The sequence below is a fragment of the Spea bombifrons genome, chromosome 8 (genome assembly GCF_027358695.1).
Source record: "Spea bombifrons isolate aSpeBom1 chromosome 8, aSpeBom1.2.pri, whole genome shotgun sequence".
NCBI lineage: Eukaryota > Metazoa > Chordata > Amphibia > Anura > Pelobatidae > Spea > Spea bombifrons.
Window position 1 is genome coordinate 19,658,787 of NC_071094.1, and position 20,155 is coordinate 19,678,941.

Genomic DNA, 20,155 nt, shown 5'->3' on the forward strand with positions numbered 1-20,155 from the left:
CACAAATATCAAAACACCACATTAATTGGACGACATGCAACATAAATACTTGAGGAGAAGAACCTCTCGTACTCCTCAATGATCGCGCCTTCTCCCACAACATGGCGCGAGTATATAGACTCTATCAAAGTCTAAAATGAGGAGGGTTGTACTCATCAGGCCTATTCATAATTCTATATTTATTGTATTATTTTAATGATTTTTTAAAAAAATAAAAAATCACTAACCGCTTTTTTCGCCATTTCTTTTTTAAGCATGGGAGGAGGGCGAGAAACTCCTCCCCACGATCCCCCTGCACCGATCACACTGTGATCTCTATGTAAGTCCCCGCAGACTTGCATAGAGATCGCAGCGTCTGTGCCTCAGGGGATATCCTGCCGGGGGATATCCTGTCCTCCGATGAACTTCCGGGTAACGTCAGCAGTAATGCAACCCGGAAGGGAATGCCCGATCGCGCAATTTAAAAATGTAACAGCTTTCCGACTTTCATCCCAGAAGCTGTTATATCAGATCGGACAGCAGAAAGCTGGCGATGCATCCCTGATGCTGCAAAAAGGGCAGGGCGTACCGATGTGTCCATAGAGGATTCTTGGGATGCATTTTTTGGACATAGCGGTACGTCCATAGGGGACTGAAGGGGTTGATGTTGCAGTAGGCCTCTTGTAAGCCTCCCTGACCAGTTTTCTTCTAGTCTTTTCATCAATTAAGGGGGGGGGGACCAGTTCTTGGTAATGTCTCTGTTTGGCCATATTTTCTTCAATATTCACACATTCACTGTGTTCCGTGGTATATCTAATGCTTTGGAAATTCTTTTGGACCCTTCTTCTGACTGATATCTTTCAACAATGAGATCCCTCTGATGCTTTGGAAGCTCTCTGCGGACCATGGCTTTTGCTCTGAGATGCAACTAAGCAAATGTCAGGTAAATCCTACTAGAACAGCTGAACTGTGATGAATCCGAGTCACTTTAAATGATGGCAGATGTGTAAAGACTTCTATGTAACATGAGTTTTAATGTGATTGGTTAATTCTGAACACAGCCCCAGTTATAAGAGGGTGTGCACAACCTGGTATGCAACCAGGTTATTTTGTGTCGCCCCCCCTTTCAAAGATTTCAGTTTGTTTTGCAGTTGAATTGTTCATGTTATAGGTCACACTAACCCCTTAACGACAAAGCCCATACATGTACGGGCTTGCAGTGCAATGTGATAACGACAAAGCCTGTTATCCATGCACAAGTGAGGCTGACCGTGGATCCGGGGAGGAAAGCCCTCCTCACAGGAAAAGATTACGGTGGCAGGCTAAACCAGCATTAACGGTGTTGCTGACATGCCTCGATATCAAGGCATGTAGCAACACAACCCCCTACCCCGATAGCCTTGTGATTACTCCGAAGAGCAACCACAAGTGCCATCATGTAAATGACGTTACCGCCTTTCACAAGATGTCATCAACAATAGAAAAATGAATGAGTTCACAGAGGGTCTATCCAGACCCTCTATAGAACTCTCGAGCTCCTCCTGCAGGTTGAATTCTGGTACTGCATTCAACCATGCAAAGTCAATGGAGCCCAGCTCACTAATCAGTAAGATTAGTAAAAAAAAAAAAAGTTAAAAAATGTTGAATTTTTTTTTTTTTTTTAAAAGATGGTAACGTGTAAAAATTCCCCACTGTCACCAAAAAGATAAACAAAAATAAGTTTTTTTTTTTATGAGCAAGACCTACAATTCACACTATATCTTCACAAAAATCCCCACATAGAAAGAGTTAAAATATTGGCATTATAAATGCCCATAGGGTGCCTAGTTTTAAAAAAATGTATGATTCGATGGGGTAAATTGAATTGGCCGGCTTCAAAGATGTCCCAAATATGGGACGTAGGCACAGGCTGACCAGATGTCTACATGGCAAAAAAAATACACACCTCACAAAGGTGGCCTTTTACCTCCCAAATAACCCAACAAACCCATGCATGTGGGCAGTGGCGACTCTAGAAACAATATATAGGGGGGGCACACAAGATACCACAGTCAAACTGGGGGGGCATAGTTTTTTTTTATAGTAAATTAGATGATACAATAAAAATAATGGTATCTAAAGAAAGCCATACTTTCTACAAGGTGCTGGAAACATTCCTCAGAGATTTTGGTCCATATGGACATGATTGTATTATGCAGTTGTTGCAGATTTGTCGGCTACACATCCATGATACGACTCTCCTGTTCCACCACATTTATTTATTTATTGTTTTATATAGTGCCATCAAATTCCAAATTCCACCCATTACAATGGGTGGACAGGACATAAAAAGTAGTATGTAACATGACAATTTGACTTACAGAGACAACAGGTGAGGAGGGCCCTGTTCAGACGAGTTTACAATCTAGAGGTGCTCTATTGGATTGAGATCTTGTGACTGTTTAGGCCATTGGAGTACAGTGAACTCATTGTCATGTTCAAGAAACCAGTTTGAGATGATGTGAGCTTTGTGACATGGTACATTATCCTACTGGAAATAGCCATCAGAAGATGGGTACACTCTGATCAATATGGGATGAACATGGTCAACAACAATACTCAGGTAGACTGTCGTTTTTAAACAATGCTCAATTGGTACTAAGGGGCCAAAAGTGCCCCCCCACACAATAACACCACCACCAGCCTGAACCGTTGATACAAGGCAGGATGGATCCGTGCTTTCATGTTATTTATGCCAAAGTCTGACCCTGCCATCTGAATGTGATAGCTGGAATCGAGACTCATCAATCCAGGCAACGTTCTTCCAGTCTTTCATTGTCCATTTTTGGTGAGTGTGGGAATTTTAGCCCCAGTTTCCTGTTCTTAGCTTAGTGGCACCCGGTGTGGTCTTCTGCTGCATTAGCCCATCTGCTTCAAGGTTTGATGTGTTGTGCATTCAGAGATGGTGAGTTACTGTTGCCTTTCTGTCATCTCCAACCAGTTTGCCTGTTCTTATCTGACAAAAACAAGGCATTTTCGTCCACATAACTGCCGCTCACTGGATATTTACTCTTTTTCAGACCATTATCTGTAAACCCTAGTATACATGGTTGTGCGTGAAAATCCCTGTAGATCAGCAGTTTCTGAAATATTTAGACCAGCCTGTCTGGCACCAACACCCATGTCACGTTCAAAGTCACTTAAATCCCCTTTCTTCACCATTCTGAGGCTCGGTTTGAACTTCAGCAAGTTGTCTTGACTATGTCTACATGCCTAAATGCATTGAGTTGTTGCTATGTGATTGGCAACTGGTACCTTGCCACCTGTATGCTTGTGGTTGTGGAAGCCTGGCTGTTGGAGGCAAATACAATCTGAAATGCTAGCACAAGGACACTCAAATGTTCCTAACATTCTACATCGTTGGCACAAGGTCACCTCCGATCCTAGGCCTAAAAGGAACCTCATCAACCTGGTACTATTTGTTGCAACCGTCCAAGTAATGTACCAATCATGGCGGCATTCACAAAGGAATTATTTTACTCCCTGATACATTTAAACCTACGAGCAACCCTAGTAGTACATCTACCAAGGCGCATCCCTCTAGCGTTACACTTTAAAGAAGAACTCAAGAGCATGGAGAGACATGATGTCATCATTAAGGTTACTTAGCCTACCAATTGGGTTAACTCCATGGTCATTACTGAAAAGACATGTACAGGCAAACTACAGTTATGTCTAGACCCAAGAGATCTCAATAAGGCAATTAAATGACATTATCCTTTAGCTACTCTCAGATATCATGCCCAATCTACGAGGGGCTTCAGTATCTTAGATGATAGATCTAGATATTGGGCTATTAGGCTCACTGAAGAATCCTCCAGACTCACTATTTTCAACACGATCTTCGGGCAATACAGGTTCAAACGTCTTCCTTTCGGGATAATATTAGCCCAAGATGAATTCCAGTGGAAAATAGATGAAACTTATGAATAATGTAACAGCCATAGTCGATGACATCCTCATCTACGGGAAAACCAAGGCAGTTTTCCAGAGATAGGAGTTTTTACAGCGTTCCAGAGATAGGAGTGTCAAGGTTATCCACTCCCTTGTAATAGTCCGCCTGGATTATTGCAACTCTCTACTAACCGGTACTAACCCTCTGGCGCCTTTCACCGCTTCAATCCATCCTGAACACTGCAGCTAGATTCATTTTTCTCTGCCGCTGTTCCTCATCTGCTGCTCCACTATGCCAGTCACTTAATTGGCTCCTCATACCCTTCAGAATCAAATTTAAACTTCTGACCCTTACCAAATCGGCACCACCTTACATCTCTATCCGTCTATCCAAATACACCCCTACCCGCCCTCTTCGCTCCTCTCACGACCTGCGGCTTTCTTCTACTGTTGTTACCTATTCCCACTCCCTTATTCAGGATTTCACCCGTGCTGCTCCCCTCCTGTGGAATTCCCTTCCCCGTTCCGTCAGACTTTCTGCCTCGTACGCGACTTTCAAAACCTCTCTGAAAACCCACTTGTTCAGGGAAGCGTGCAACATTCCTTTACAGTGCTCCCTACCATCATCCTAATCAAGCAATCTGAACAAACAGCTTCAACACATCATCGCAACCAGATAAACTCATCCCTATCCAAGCAGTCCTCTCTTATTGTCTCACTGCCTTCAACCACCGACTAGATTGTAAGCTCGCAAGAGCAGGGCCCTCTTCTCCCTTGCGCCAGTTTGTTATTGTGTTGTTAGTGTATGTGTTTGTGTTTATATATTGTTCTAATGAATGTAACAGTGCTGCGGAATCGGCTGGCGCTTTATAAATGAATGTAATTTAACCCAGAAAAAAGCATTATTTGCACCAAAGAGGTCAGTTACTTTGGGCATTTCGTCATAACTGAAGGAATAAAACCTGATCCTGCTAAAATCATTGCTGTGAAAAACAAGGGGCAACTGAAAGACAAATGCGACATTACTAGGTATGATCAACTACCTCATTTTGCACCCAACCTTTCCGATTTCACTAGATTCCTTAAGGTGACTTTACCTTGCGAGCAGGGCTCTCTCCACCTAATGTATCGGTTTGTCTTAGTCTATCAATTTTCGTCTTGTCATACCCCTTGAATATATGTATTGTGTTAAGCGCTGCGTAAATTGTTGGCGCTATATAAATAAAAGATAATTTGTTTGGGACGATGTACAGCAGGACGAAGTTTTCAACAAAATAAAACAGTTGCTCACATATAAGCCAGGACCAGTATTAGGATATTTTGATCCACAAAAAGAACTAAAACTACATGCTGATGCTTTCAAGTATGGACTTGGAGTGGAGTTGTTGCATGATGAAGACCTATAGCGTATGCATCAAAATCACTCACCGAAAATGAAATTAACTGTGCAAATCGGAAAAGAGCTTTTTTTTCCCATATTGTTTGGCTGTAAGCATCTTCATCAATGTATCTATGGCCACCATATCCTCATTGAAAGTGCACGCTGTATATAGCAGTCTTACTGTCCGTGACCCAAAAATAAATGAAATCAAAGCTCAGACTGAAAGGGACTTAGTATCAAACCCTAAAGGACATTATACAAAATGCTTGGCCTGATGACTGAAGAAAATGGGCCCAAAATGTCTTCCAATTCTGGAATCACCGAGATAAACTATCATACCTACATAGCATAATTGTGAAATGCTGTCATGCATACACGACACCCACTTAGGCATTGAAAAGTGCAAACATAGAGCCCATGATATTTTGTCTTGGCCTGGAATGGGAAAGGAAATAGAAATTGTCAGTAAGTGCTCTATATGCCTTACATACTGTGCTTCTAACCTTAGAAAGCCACAGAGTACCAGACAGAAAGTGGCAAATAGCTACTGACTTATTCATCTGGCACAATATGGATTATCTCATAACTGTTCACTATAGCAGATATAATAGAATTGTAAGATTGTAAGGTCGTTTGAGCAGGGCTCTCCTCACCTGTTGTCTCTGTAAGTCAATTTGTTATGTTACATACTACTTGTTATGTCCTGTCTACCCATTGTACAGCGCTATGGAATTTGATGGCGCTATATAAAACAAATTATAATAATAAAATTTCGAGCTGAATAGACTTCACAGCACAACAACCACTGTTATAATACACAAGATAAAGGCTGCCAGCGATAACGGGCCCAATGTCTATCCAACGAATTGAAAGCATTTGCCAACGCATGGAGTTTTCCCTCACATAACTTCGAGTCCATACTATCCACAAAGCAATGGATGAGCTGCAAAACTCGTACAGACAGCAAAATCACTAATGGAAAAAGCCAGTGCGGACAAAGACCCATATCTCAGTATCCTGGAATAACCCCCCATATCGATAATTTCAAGTCACCAGCACAGCTGCTGATATACAGTCAGCACCTTCATAGGAACTACTACAACAGGGCAGCTAGGCCATTGTCACAACTCTGAAGGACAGACAATTTGTGTACAGGAACACGGTCAATGGCACGCAGCTGTCTCCACCAAAGCACCCAATACTAACAGATCCTACTATGTATGCACAAGTAACGGACTATTAATGGTAGGAATTGCTTGCCTCAATACAGAGTGATGTGACCATGACGTGAGACACAAGCTATGTTAACCTAGAGATGGGAAGGCCTGGAAAGAAACCAGAGTTTTTTTTTCCCTTTTTTTTTTTACAGTAGTTGATTTTCTCTGTCTTCCCAGTTGGGCCTTAAATATGGGAACAGGGCCGGCCCAAGGCAAAATGCTGCCTGGGGCGAATTTTAAAATGCTGCCCCCCACCCCTTATCTACCCTTCCTCTCCCTCCGTCCCTGCCAGTCCTGTGGTGAGTCTCCCTGTTCGGTCTCGGTGCCGGCTTGTAATGCTGAGCGCCGGAAATCTTCCGGCATTCAGCATTACAAGCCGGCGCCGAGACCGAACAGGGAGACTCGTCGCAGAGGAGAGCGAGAGGGGCGCCGAGCGGGTACTGACAGCTTGGTAAGTGAAAACCACTCGGCGCCTCTTTCTCTCTCTTTTCTTTTTACTCCTCTCTGTAAAATGGTGAGACCTTCTTCCATTTGTAACAAATAAAGCAAATTTAGTTCATTATTTACTGAATAAGAAAAGTTCCAGAAATTTTACATCTCCGGGTTGACCTGATCCGCTAAATGAGACCAAGCTGAATAAAGCTATATTATTTATCTTTTCTCTTTTTTATTGGGGAATTAAACTTGGTTCATCTAATTAAATGTGACATGTCAATTGCCTTTTTGACAGGCAGGTGATGCTGCCTGTTTCTATGACATCAAGCTTGGCCGTCGACGTGTTGAGCACCATGATCATGCAGTTGTGAGTGGAAGACTTGCTGGGGAGAATATGACTGGAGCAGCTAAACCATATTGGCATCAGTCCATGTTCTGGTAAGTTAACAATTTAATTTTCGGCCTGTGCATTACTGTTAAACCATGCAGCCAGACATTAAAACATTCCTTTATTTTAGGCAAAACTGTTTGGCTCTTAAAAAGTCGCTATAGTAGAAACATATGTTTGTTGCTACAATAAGGGAAAATGCCTATTCCTTGCCATTCTATCAGTTTATGTAATTAAAAAATAAATTCCTGTGATTGATCAAACTTGCGTTAATAAACCTAAACGGGGGGCTAAACAAAGCATTGCTGGAGTACGGGCCGCCGACTACAGAACTGACTTCTCTGTCTTGGGGCCATTCTCTCTACCTGGTTCCATATTAAAACCATTATTATTGAGTCTGGGAGCTTGGTCTGTACAGGTAATAGGGAGAAGCATGTATTTTGCTCCCCGAAACAGAAGGTGGCATGTGTAGCATGTGTGTTAATTACAACTATGTTCATATCTACAAAAGTTTGCAGTTTAGGGAGTTAGATCCATGGACTTGTGACAGTGGTGGTATTCTCTGGAATGTAGCAATACCGTGTTACTGTTTTATATAAAAGACAGGAAGGGCAAGAAAGGGAGAGGGGTGGCGCTATATGTGAAAGATAACATCTAACCTAACACAAGTTAGTGAGGAGAACATAGATTCGGTTTGGGTTACATTACAATTTGTTAAATGTACAGTAACCTTAAAGGTTATGATCATGGGCGACTTTAATGTCAACTGGAAAACCAAAGTAGTTGGTTGTACCCGGGGTACAGATATTCTTAATTCCCTGCTGGGATTATGTTTAAAACAAGTAGTCGAGGAGCCAATTTGTAAGGAGATCAGATTTAGTCTTCACAAATGGAGATTTGATATCTGATATTGCTATAGGTGAGAGTTTGGGATCTAGAGATCATCGGTCTGTGTGGTTTAATGTACAAACGGTGACTGAGTCACACCACACACAAACAAAAGTTTTAGATTTTAGAAAAGTGGACTTTTCTAAAATGGGAATATGTGTAAAGGAGTCATTATCAGGCTGGGGCTATTTAAATGAAATCCAGGAGAAATGGGATTAGTTAGAAGTTCAATTATTGAAGGCAACAGTAAATTGCATTAGGCTTGTAAGTAAGAACAAATATGGCCAGAATATATAAAAAAAAATTGTTAGCATTTAGTATACAAAAACCCAAATTGAAAAAGATAGATCTATAAGATTACGCAGAAAGAGGCAAATAAAGTTTATAAGTGCTGCCAAAGCACACACAGAAGAGAGAGAATTGCCCAGTCCGTAAAAAAGGGGAGATAAAACATTTTTTTGATACATAAATGAGAAAATGGAAAAAAAGCATGGATTTGTTCGATTACAAAGAAAAGGAAGGTATGTAGATGAGGATAAAGGTCTAGCTGACTACCTCAATGAATATTTCTGTTCAGTTTTTACAGATAAAAATGAAGAAAATTGATCTCTTGGGGAAAAAATGCTAATGATTCATTTTATACATGTCAAGGAATACAGGAAAATACAGACATATGTTGATGGGGTCTGATGGGATAGACCCCAAGTTATAAAATGAGCTTAGTGGTGTATCTAGGGAAAACAGTTAACAGATTTATTTAACAGAAGCAGTCCCAGAAGTTTGTAAATTAGTGAAAGTTGTGCCTTTTTGGTTGGATGACTAAAGTAATCGATCAAGGTGCGGTAGACATTGTGCATCTAGGTTTTAACAAGGCTTTTGACATTGTCCCACATAGAAGACTTATACATAAACTGTAATCTCTGGGTTTGGATTCCAATATTGTTGAATTGATTAGACAGTGGCTAAATGACAGACAACAGAGGGTTGTAGTTAATGGAGTATAATTGGAGCAAGGTCTTGATACCTGAGGGATCTGTACTTGGACCCATTCTATTTAATATCTTCATTAGTGATATTGCAGAAGGTATTGATGGTAAGGTATGTCTTTTTGCTAATAAAAAAAAGAGTTGCACCAGGGCTGATGCTCCTGGAGGGATAAGACAAATGACTGGAAAAATCATCAGAGCTGTGGCAACTGACATTTAATATGCATAAGTGCAAGATAATGCACCTAGGGCATAAAAACCCAAAGGCAGAGTATATAGTATTTGGTACTCTCCCAACCTCAACATCTGAGGAAAGGTCAGTCATTATTTTAGAGGACTTAAAGGTAGGTAGACAATGCAATAGAGCAGGAGGAAATGTTAGCATAGCGCTTGGTTGTATAGGGAGAGGTATTAGCAGTAGAAAGAGGGAAGTGCTCGTGTAGTTGTACAGAGTACTGGTGACACGTATGTGCAGTATTGGAGCCTGTATCTCCAGAAGGAGACAGTTCAGAGAACGGATACTAAAATGACTTGCAGAATAAAACTTACCAGGAAAGGTTAAAGGATGTTAAAACATATATTCAGAAAAGGAGGCTCAAACAAGATAATAACCACAGGGTTCTAAATGCGAGTGCCTTTGCCAATATAAAAACAGTTGAATTCAGCAAGGGACCTGTAACCTTTTACACTAGGGTTATTATAGAGAGACATAAAGCTTTACTTGAAACCACCGGTAAGTTTGGGGGGGGGCGGGGAAGTGTTAAATGGGGGGCATAGGGCATTTCTGTAGGCAGAGTGCTCTATGAAATACCTTTAACCCCCTTAATGCCAATCTGCCTACAGAAATGCCTTTTTAACCCTCTATACGCCACTCTGCCAGATAATAAGGCATTTCTGGAGGCAGAGTGGCACATAGTGGGTCAAAAGGCATATCATGGGGCACAGTGGCATTTAGAGGGTTAAAAGGCATATCATGAGGCACAGTGGCATATAGGGGGTATAAGGCATAACTGGTGGGGCAGGTTGGAAAATAGAAGGAAATAAAACCAAAATATTTTTCTCAATCATAGCTTTTATTAAAAAAAAATAGTTTACGTGAATTAACATTTACTGGTAAAACTTTTTTCCTATAGGGTTGTCTTATATTCAGGCTTTTTCTTTTTTCCTAAATTGATATTCAGATTTGGGGGGTTGTCTTATAATCGAGCAAATGCGGTAGTGGTATAATGATAATACTTCCCTTTTGCCCGCAGCTTCCCAAATAACACTATTCCTCAGAGTGTGGAAACATCGATATACAAAACAGTTGGGGCGCAGAACATAAAAGGGGGAAAAATTAAAAAAATAATAGTGCAATATTGCAATCAGACACGAGTGTATAGAAAATAAATCCACTCACAAACAAATTGATAATATCAAGCCATCCACAAATTTCAGTGTAAAATTGTGTTTAATCGCGTCATAAAATCTGGAAGACAAACAGACTAAAATGGTGTGGCATCTCAGGTATGTTGGAATAAAGAATCAGGATACACTTACAGTTATGTCTGGCACAGTATCGATCTCTGTGCACATAAGCATGTAAAGTTCCAAAGTTCACCAATGTCCGAAGTAGTCCAATAAAAACTTGGTAAAAACGATAAAACTCTTGTCCTTCTCGCCGCGTTTCGCTTATAGCTTCCTCGGGAGGAGTGAAGAGATAATCGATGTGCCTCTCCGTTGTGTGGTCGGCTTTTATCCGTGTGTAGTTTCCGGGTTTGGGACATCATTACGTGAAACGTGGAGTATCACCGCGGCGTGGTGGTGCCCTTACGTGTAATGTAGGGCGGGATCGCGGAAACGTTTTTCATGTAGACCAGCTATCGGACCATATACGAAGATGGGGCGGAGTAAGAGCAGAGCGAGAGATGTCAACTGTGCTCGGCTGTGTCCCGAATGTAATTTAAGTACTGCCCGAATATCTTTGTGTCCTCAAACAGGATGTCCTCCGATCCACATACATACAGCGCCCATTAATGGGCAAAGAAAACAAACTGACAATATTATACATCTTATGTATGGATGAGGCAAGAGAATAAATAAAAATTAAATTAAAAGTGAGTGGTTGAATGTGAAGAGTATTGATCTACATTCATAGATCTTAATTGTGATAATTGTGCATATATTCCACAGGGAATACGTATTAATATTCCTAATTTGTGTGATCATTCTTTATTTTGTATGTGTACATTCATAGATCTTGATTTATGTGATCGTGCATATATTCCACAAAATTAAATATTAATGTTCCTAATTTATTTGTGTGTAATCATTCGTGATCCTTCTGTGTTTTGTATGTATGTAGATAAAACCTATACATAATATTCAGAAGAGAAGAAGAAAGGAGGAGTTTGCACTTCATGGCTTTTTTTTTGTTAATTTTTTTTTTTTGAATTTGTTTTAGCACCTGAGAATCGTATAAGATTGATGTTATACCTGTCTTTAATCCATAAATGCTACAATGTCAAGCTCAGTATTTAGACCATCTTTTCTATGAGTCTGGAATTTGTAAATCCATTCTGTTTCTTTTTTAGCTAGTGTTTGTTTAATATTACCTCCCCGCCAGTGTGGAATTGTTACGGAGAGCAGTCACAACCGCCACTGCGAGTGATTTTCACCAGCAGCAAGATGGCGGCCGTCCTGTAAAAAAAAACAATCAAGTTGAAAAAGTTTGCTACATGGTCTCCAGACCCTCTAGAGAACTCTGGCTCCACTTGCAGGTTGAATACATGTACTGCATTCAACCATGCAAGTCAAGTGAGCCCAGCTTTCTAATCACAGTGTGATTAGTAAAAATAAATTAAAAAATAATAATTAGAAGAAAGTAGTTAAAAAAACAGTAAAATGTAAAAATAATTTCCCACTGATGTTTATATATATATATATATATATATATATATATATATATATATATATATATTTGTGAGCAAGTCCTAAAATTAGCACATTAGCTTAAAACAATTCTCGCATGGAAAGAGTTAAAATACTGGTATATTAAATGCCCATGGGGTGTCTACTTTAAAAAAATTTATGATTTTGATGGGGTAAATTGAATTGGCCGGGTTCAACAATGTCCCAATTAACACGGGGGAAGGATGGCCGCACATCTAATTTCCAATTAGAAAAATGCACACGTCCCAAATGTGGCCTTTTAGTTCCCCTGCATGTGGGGTATCACTGTACTCAGGAGATGTTGCTGAACACATATTGAGGTGACATATACAGCAACATATACCAGGAGCTGTAAATTCATACATAAGTTAGGTGTGTGGGGGAAAATACACGCAAAAACACTACTGCAAACTTTGAAGAAATGCTGGTGGTAAAATGTGTGCATGCAAAGAGTTAAAATACCAGCATTTAAAATACCCTGGGTGTCTAGTTTTCAAAAATATATGGTTTTATCGGGCACACTGAAATGGCCCGGCTCAAAGATGTACCAAATAGGGCATGGGCTGTGGATCACCAAATGCCAAAGTTCAACATTGAAAAATGTGCATGCCCCAAATGTGGCCCTTTTTCCCCCCAGGCAAAACCATTCATGTGGGGTATTGCTGTACTCAGGAGATGTTGCTGAACACATATTGGGGTGTTTTATTATGTGACATATACCAGAACCTGTTCGTTCATACCTGAACTAAAATGTGTGTGAAAAACAAAATGCAAAAAAATGACTACCAAAAAGTTTGACAAAGACTGGTGGTAGATACAGTGCATGGAAAGAGTTAAAATACTAGCATTTGAAATACCCTGGGGTGTCTAGTTTTCAAAAATATATGATTTCATGGGGTAAATTGCATTAGCCGGCTTCAAAGATACCGGAAATGGCACATGGGGAAGAATTACTAGATTTGGAAAAAATGGCTTTGAAATAGTAAAACGCTATTGCCCCATGACGTGCAGAAAAAAGCAAAAAAACATAAAAACATTGGGTATTTCTAAACTCAGGACGAATAGTAGAATCTATTTAGCAGGTTTTTTCATTACCTTTTATAGATGAGTAAAAGATTTTTCAACTAAAAGTTAGAAACAGTCATTTTTTTCTAAATTTTTCACCATATTTTATACTTTTTTTTAATAGTAAATAATATGATACAATCAAAACAATGTCATCTAAAGAAAGCCCTTCTTGTCCTGAAAAAAACAATATATAACTTGTGTGGGTTCAGTAAACTGAAAAGAAGAAAATTATAGCTAAACACGAGCAGCGCAGAAATGTTAAAACGGCCATTGTCACGAAGGGTACAAAAAGTCAAATCAGCCTTTGTCACGAAGGGGTTAAACACAATTTTACACTGAAATTTGTGGATGGGCTTGATACTATCAATTCGTTTGTGAGTGGATTTATTTTCTATACAGAATATTGTCTGATTGCAATATTGCATTTTTTCCCCTTTTATGTTCTGCGCCCCAACTGTTTTGTATATCATGGCTTCTGCGATGCCTGAAGGATCTAAAAGTATTTTATCATTAAATATAAGCTTTTTAATTATATGCCTTTTACTTGTTTTTGTCGATAAGCGTTTTGTTTACCTGGCTTATCTCATAATACCATTTCTGTTTGGCAAAGAAGATGTTCCTTTCTTATTTTTCATTTAGTTTAATCGTAATTTATTGTTGTATCTTATTGATTTCCTTTGTAACTGTAAAGTTAGGATCCAGTTTAGGGCTGCAACAACTAATCGATAAAATCGATGATAATGAAAATCGTTGCCAACGAATTTCATTATCGATTAGTTGAATCGATTTTTATCAGTTATAAAATGAGGGATTATAAAATGAGGGCTCTGAAAAATACTCCTCATTTTGTAATCCGTTTCAATGTCTCACAGCAGCAGTTCCTACTTACCATTCCCTCCCTGCAATCACTGCCGGAGAAAGAAAGGGGCGGGGCCAATCAGCAGTGACTGCAGGGAAGGACAGGGATGAAGAAATGGGCGGGGCAAATTATCGATTGGCTCCGCCCATTTCATGTAGCGTTCACATGGCTGTGACACTCATCAAACTTAGTATAAAATTAATACTTGGGCTGCTGAAAGTTAGGGGAGGTGGGGGTTAATTTAGGGGCTTTATGGTTAAAGGCGTCTTCAGGGTTAAATTAGGGACCGTTGTGGTTGATGGGGGTGTTTAGGGTTAATTTAGGGACAGTTGTGGTTGATGGGTCTTCAGGATGAATTTAGGGCAGTTGTGGTTGATGGGGTCTTCAGGGTTAATTTAGGGGCAGTTATGGTGAATGGGGGTCTTCTCTTCAGGATTAATTTAATGCTGAGGACTGAGGGTTAATTTAATTAATTTAATAAGGCTAACTTAAGGTGTAGTTAGAGGTAAAGAGGGGCAAACTAAGGGGAATCTAAATCCTGGGGGCAGTGAATATTAACCCTATATTTATTTATAAAAGTATTGAGTCTGCAAATCTATGAGTGCACTATGGCATATCAGGGGGGTATACGGCATACCTGGGGAGGACGGAGTGACATATCAGGGGGTATAAGGCACACTGGGGTATATAAGGCATATGTGGGGAGGGCAGTGTGGCAAGCCTGGGCTCAAATGTGCATAACTGGGGGTAGGTTGGGAAATAAAAACAAGAAATGCATTTTTATCAAAGTTTTTTTTATTCTGCCATTTGTTTTTAACATGCTACGTTACTTTATTAAATTATTTTAAATAAATTTAAAATTTACATTTTTTTTATCAGATTAATGGAAAAAATAATCGGCCAACTAATAGATTATGAAATTAATCGTTAGTTGTAGCCCTAATCCAGTTTATTTTTACGTTCTAGTTTTGCTAGGTCAATATATAGATCTGCTTTGTTTTCTAAGAAAAGCATCCAGTTTAATCAAATGGCCTCTAAGTGAACGCTTAAGGGCCTCCCAGCCCATATTGCTGTCGTTTTAGATGGATACACTGCTCAGCCTCTTTATATAGATCTTGTTTGACAAACTCTGATTTTAAATTGTATTCATCCAATCTCCTGTTTGGTCTAGTATTGTAAGCTTAACACAAAAAACTGGGGCTCTCCTGTTTTTATGGCGTATGTCTCTTCATGCATATTGTCAGTGTATGCTGATGACTGTTCTGAATGTACATTGTCATTGCTTGTCAATAAACGGAGATTTGACTAAAAAAACTGGGGCTCTCCGGAGTAATAGCGCATTCTAGGGTGGGTGAATGCCTCACTATCGATGCATTTCAGCGACACCGTTGAAGTTTAGAAGGCAATACGGTGTATGGCGGACGTTGTGGGTGTTGCTGAATGCCTCAACATTGAGGCATTACAGCAACACTATTTAAGTTTGTTTAATGCTCTGTGCGTTTTTGCGTGACGTCCCTGGCATGTCATTGGTCATTAACTGGTTAATAGGGATAAATTGAACTGCCGCTCACACTAGATTTAGTCAACATGTTTTTAATGTTATCCCCTGGTTTTTTTTCTTTTCTTTTTTTTTTCTTTTGTGTTTGCTGCTGTACTCCTCTACTGGAAGTTTCTGCAAGTAAACCTTCTTGTTCTTCTATTTGCACCTTTTCCAGGAGTGACCTTGGTCCTGAGGTTGGTTATGAAGCTATTGGCATTGTTGACAGCTCCTTGCCAACTGTGGGTGTGTTTTCCCGAGCCTCTGAGAAAGACACCCCCAAAAGTGCAGCTGAACAAAGTGGTGAGCAACAAAGCATATTGAAGAGATGAAGTACCAAATGAGCATTGTGACTGCCCAGGGTTAATAGGTGCCGTCTGTATTCGTATTTGCTTGATTTCTGTATTTTCTCAATGTATGTGGTGTTTATTATTTGAGCGTCGTTCTCCCTCACGTCCTACCCTGTCCATGGGCCACATGCCCTGCCCACCGACTTTAACCCCTTGTAGCCCGGACACCATTAACCCAACCACAGCGCTCTTTCATAGAGATAACCTACGGGTGGTGGGATACAGACAAGGGGTGGTTCGGAGAGGGAGCCTCCAGTAGATTCCCGGTCGCTGGGACTGCCAAGAGAACGGAGATCGGCCAGCACGGTTATCGTAAGCACGCCGGCTATCTTGCGGTCTGTCCCAGGGAAACTTTGAACTGTTGCCACTCGGTGTCCCTTCGGCCAATCGCGTCACTTTTTGGACAGGATAGCCTCAGGACACCGAGCTATCCATCGGCACCCCGGGATCGCCGCCAGTCCTTCGGGATCACCACAAGAATGGTGGCTAAAGTTATACGAACATTGCGGGGCTCGTTTCTGTCAGTTTCTGAACTCTACCTCGCTAGTATCGTCTACTGCTGGTAGCGCTTGACCATTTTGGTCCCGGGAGGAAGCATCGGAGAACCGACGGACGTACCCAGCCGGGGTACAGGTCGTACCGTCAAAAGCATCTTCAGCAGTGTTTTTAGAAATATGGAAATTGCTTTGCTAAAGAGCAGGAAAAAAAGGAGAGCGGCAAATAATGACATATGGCAATTCTCTTGCAAATATGGCATTTGAAATCAGTAGCATTTCCTTACTAAAGATGAACAGAATCTGAATGACCACTCTCCTTTAACCTCCACCCCACTTTACTCCCACATAGATAATGACATCTTTTTATTTCTTCCGCCTTCTCATTTTACCCTATTCCTTTTTGGTTTCCAGGGCTGACAAACCTGGAGCCAAGAATCCAAGTAGGAGTGGCTTCTAAGATGTTGCGTTGGCATTGTAACTTTTCTGCCATGTCTGTCTTGTTTTGTCACTGTTCCAATACATATTCTCTATTCTGTAGAAAAAAATAAGATAAAAGGAGAGGCGTTTTAATGTGTTTTGTGTGCTGTCTATCAGTATTTATAATATCTGATGTATTCAGTTGGGGGCTTTTGCACTCAGAGTGCAGATTTAAATGGCTCTTTGTGTGCTAAATGTCACGGGCACACCTTGTACCCCGGCTGGGTATGCCCGTTGGTTCTGCGATGCTTCCTGCCGGGATCGAAATGGTTAACCGCTTCTAGCGCTATCCGATACTAGCGGAACAGGGCTCACAAGCTGGTCCAGTGACACTAGCTTCACAGCACCTCAGCCCGCCGAGGCGTAGCTGAGTACAGTGCCGTCAGTGCTGACAAGGACAATTAGTGATCCAGCGGGCACCTGAAGCATTAGATGAAACTAATGTTCCAGGAAAGTAACAGACTTTATTGGGGAAGTACACAGGCTTATATACAGGTTACGTGATTAAAAGGTCATAAATCAGGCACGCATCTACCCGCCCTGCCCAGACAGTCCGGCGCCACGATTAGGCCACCGAGCCCCGCAATAGCCGGATAACTTTGGTCGTCGGGGTGATCCCAAAGGAGCGGCGGCGATCCCGGGGTGCCGATGGATAGCTCGGGGTCCATGGGACATCTGGTCCAAAAAGCGATGTGATCGGTCGAAGGCCCCCCCCAGCGCCTCCAGCGATTCCCCCGTCCCTATGGGGGGGGTGTCTGGGCTACGAGAGCGGAATTCCGGGGGTAGGGCAGGTGATACATAGATGAGGTAGGACGGGAAGGGGAACGGAGTAAGGACAATACACAGCACACATATGGAAATATAATACATCATGCAAACAGTAACTGGTCAGACGGCAGTATTTAACCCCGGATGGTCATAATAACTGTTATGGACGGCACTTATTATCCCAGGGCCGTCACAGTCTGCACTTCTCTGTACTTTTGAGGTTGAGTGACACCTGTATTTATCTAGCTGTTAGATCCAACACTCTTTATTTAGTATATTCTTCACTCATGGTGTAAAGTGATGCCAAATAGTACACATCCTCCACATAGAAATTATGACGCATGGCTTGTGACTGGGCTGTGCACTCCTGTGTCTGTACCCACAATGTACTACTGTGTTTTGATTGAAAGAGGATGAATAAACTAAAGCCCACTATGTTTTGAAAGGTCACAGAAGTGAATATATCTGCTATTTTACTCTGTAAACACATTAGTGTGTTGAATCACTAGACAGGAAAACTAAATTTTACAATGGTGTCATGGAGTTGCATATCATTGTTTTCACTGTAGTCCTTTCCATTGTTTAGCCATTGTAGGGGTTGAATTAGTTTTTTTGTACCATTTTACCAATTACCGGGTCTACAAAAAGTTATGAGTTAGGCTCAGTGCTAAGGGGCAGTGAAATAAAGTAAAACGCCAAGGACAGTTCCAGCTGGAGCTTCTTGCACATTAACTGTAACTTCTTGATCAGTGGAATGAAGTGTAGGCCATATACCATTGTACCAAGATGGAAATACATTAATAACAAGATGTAGCAAGTCGTGGTTTAACCCACTTGGGATAAATAATGTACCGGATAAGTAACAGACAGCTTCAGGCACAATGCCCAGGATTCTTCAGTCCAGCCCCGATCCTTCCATGCTGTTGCTCCTTGAAAACGATCATGCAGTGTTAACCCTTTTAATACCGCAATCTTGTATGACGCAATAGCGGTATTTTAGGGGTTAATGTTGGTGTCGTCAGTCCCCACCAAGGATGTGTTTAAGATTAAAAAAAATTACATCTCTAGTGGGGGGGTGCATAATGATATAGAACGCAAGACGTGCTATGCAAGTTGCTGTGTCCTGAACAAGTGAGGATGGCAATACACAGAATGCCTGATCTCTCATAACAACAGACCATGATTCCAATTTTTGGGTCTGCCAGTTTTAATGAGGTGAGGCAGGGTATCCAGAGATGCTCTCTGGAACTAGCATAACTGCAAGATTTTGAGTTAGGATTTTGGCTATGTGAGATGAAAGAAGATGGAGGAGCTGTAACTGGAGCACCCTGTATCTAGTAATTGACCATCTACGTGTTTTTAAAGCATTCCCAACAGTCTAGATAACACAACATATATATAATACTTAATACTGGTTGCACATTTATAATATTTCACTGGAATTCTCAAACTACCAAAAGACTTGCTCCTCTTGGCACAGCAAAACCTATTGAGACATTGTTCAAAAATCATAATAGCTTATAATACATATTGGTGTCATATTTATTGCACAAACTGCTTTATGCGTAGACTGCTTACTATAATTAATGGGGCATTCTAAGCGGCAGTATAATTCTTAGATTTCTGTACCCTGCATATGACCACAATTCCCTATCAGCTACATACAAGTGTTGGCCTTACCTTTATTTTACAATCGAGACTTGATACAGCTTTCTTCCCAAAATTAAATTGTATCATTAGATACTTGCGATGCTCTTATGTTTAAAGCAATATATACATTTAGCAGTCTACAGCTGTATTTAACTCCAGAGAGGTGCTGTTAGTAAAGTTAGCCCATACACTATAATTGGTCATTGTGATTCTGACTCTTAAGGCTATGTAGCACGTGTGTCCAAGTTTTTTTCTGCAGTGGGCCACTTCATCAGAAATGTATGTGTGCATGGGCCGCACTCATTTTTCACTCAGATAAAATATGGCCTTTTAGCTTTATAATGCATATTAATGCAGGGTTAATTTGGCGATAACGAACAAAGCGGTGAAAACTTTTTTTTTTTTATCATCTTTTATATGTAATTCTATCAATACTAAATTACTTAAACAGTAAAACAAAGTAAGTCCACAAACCATTTAAAATAAAACTGCACAAGGCTCTGGAGCACACTGTGGTTACAAGCTGGATTTGATGGCTGACGCACACTGGAGGCAGGACCAGATTAAGAGCATCACGGGCCTGGTGCTGAGGATTTTTGGTGGCCATTTTATGGAAAAAATAAAATAGAATCTTAACTCATTGGCAGAGGCGTATCTACCGAAAATAGCGCCTATGGCAAGCACTGAAATTGTGCCCCTGTCCAAATATCTAAAACCCATTTACTAGCCCCTGCTGCCCATATATATATAAATATTAGTCCCTGCTGCCGATAGCAGGTATAGATCAACACACAAACCCAGATCAATTGAA

General features: G+C 40.7%; 1 protein-coding gene across 2 annotated transcripts in view; it reads left to right on the top strand.

Annotated features, from left to right (window-relative positions):
* AIFM1 (apoptosis inducing factor mitochondria associated 1) overlaps positions 1 to 20,155 on the top strand; it is a 131,431-nt gene that overhangs the window by 59,292 nt on the left and 51,984 nt on the right. The window contains exons 14-15 of one of the 2 annotated variants that reach the window (XM_053473684.1): positions 7,241 to 7,383; positions 15,781 to 15,905. In XM_053473684.1, coding sequence (XP_053329659.1) covers positions 7,241 to 7,383; positions 15,781 to 15,905 — 268 coding nt within the window. Of the gene's footprint in view, positions 1 to 7,240; positions 7,384 to 11,066; positions 11,501 to 15,780; positions 15,906 to 20,155 lie in introns of those variants that run through there. The other variant, XM_053473685.1, reaches the window with a different exon arrangement.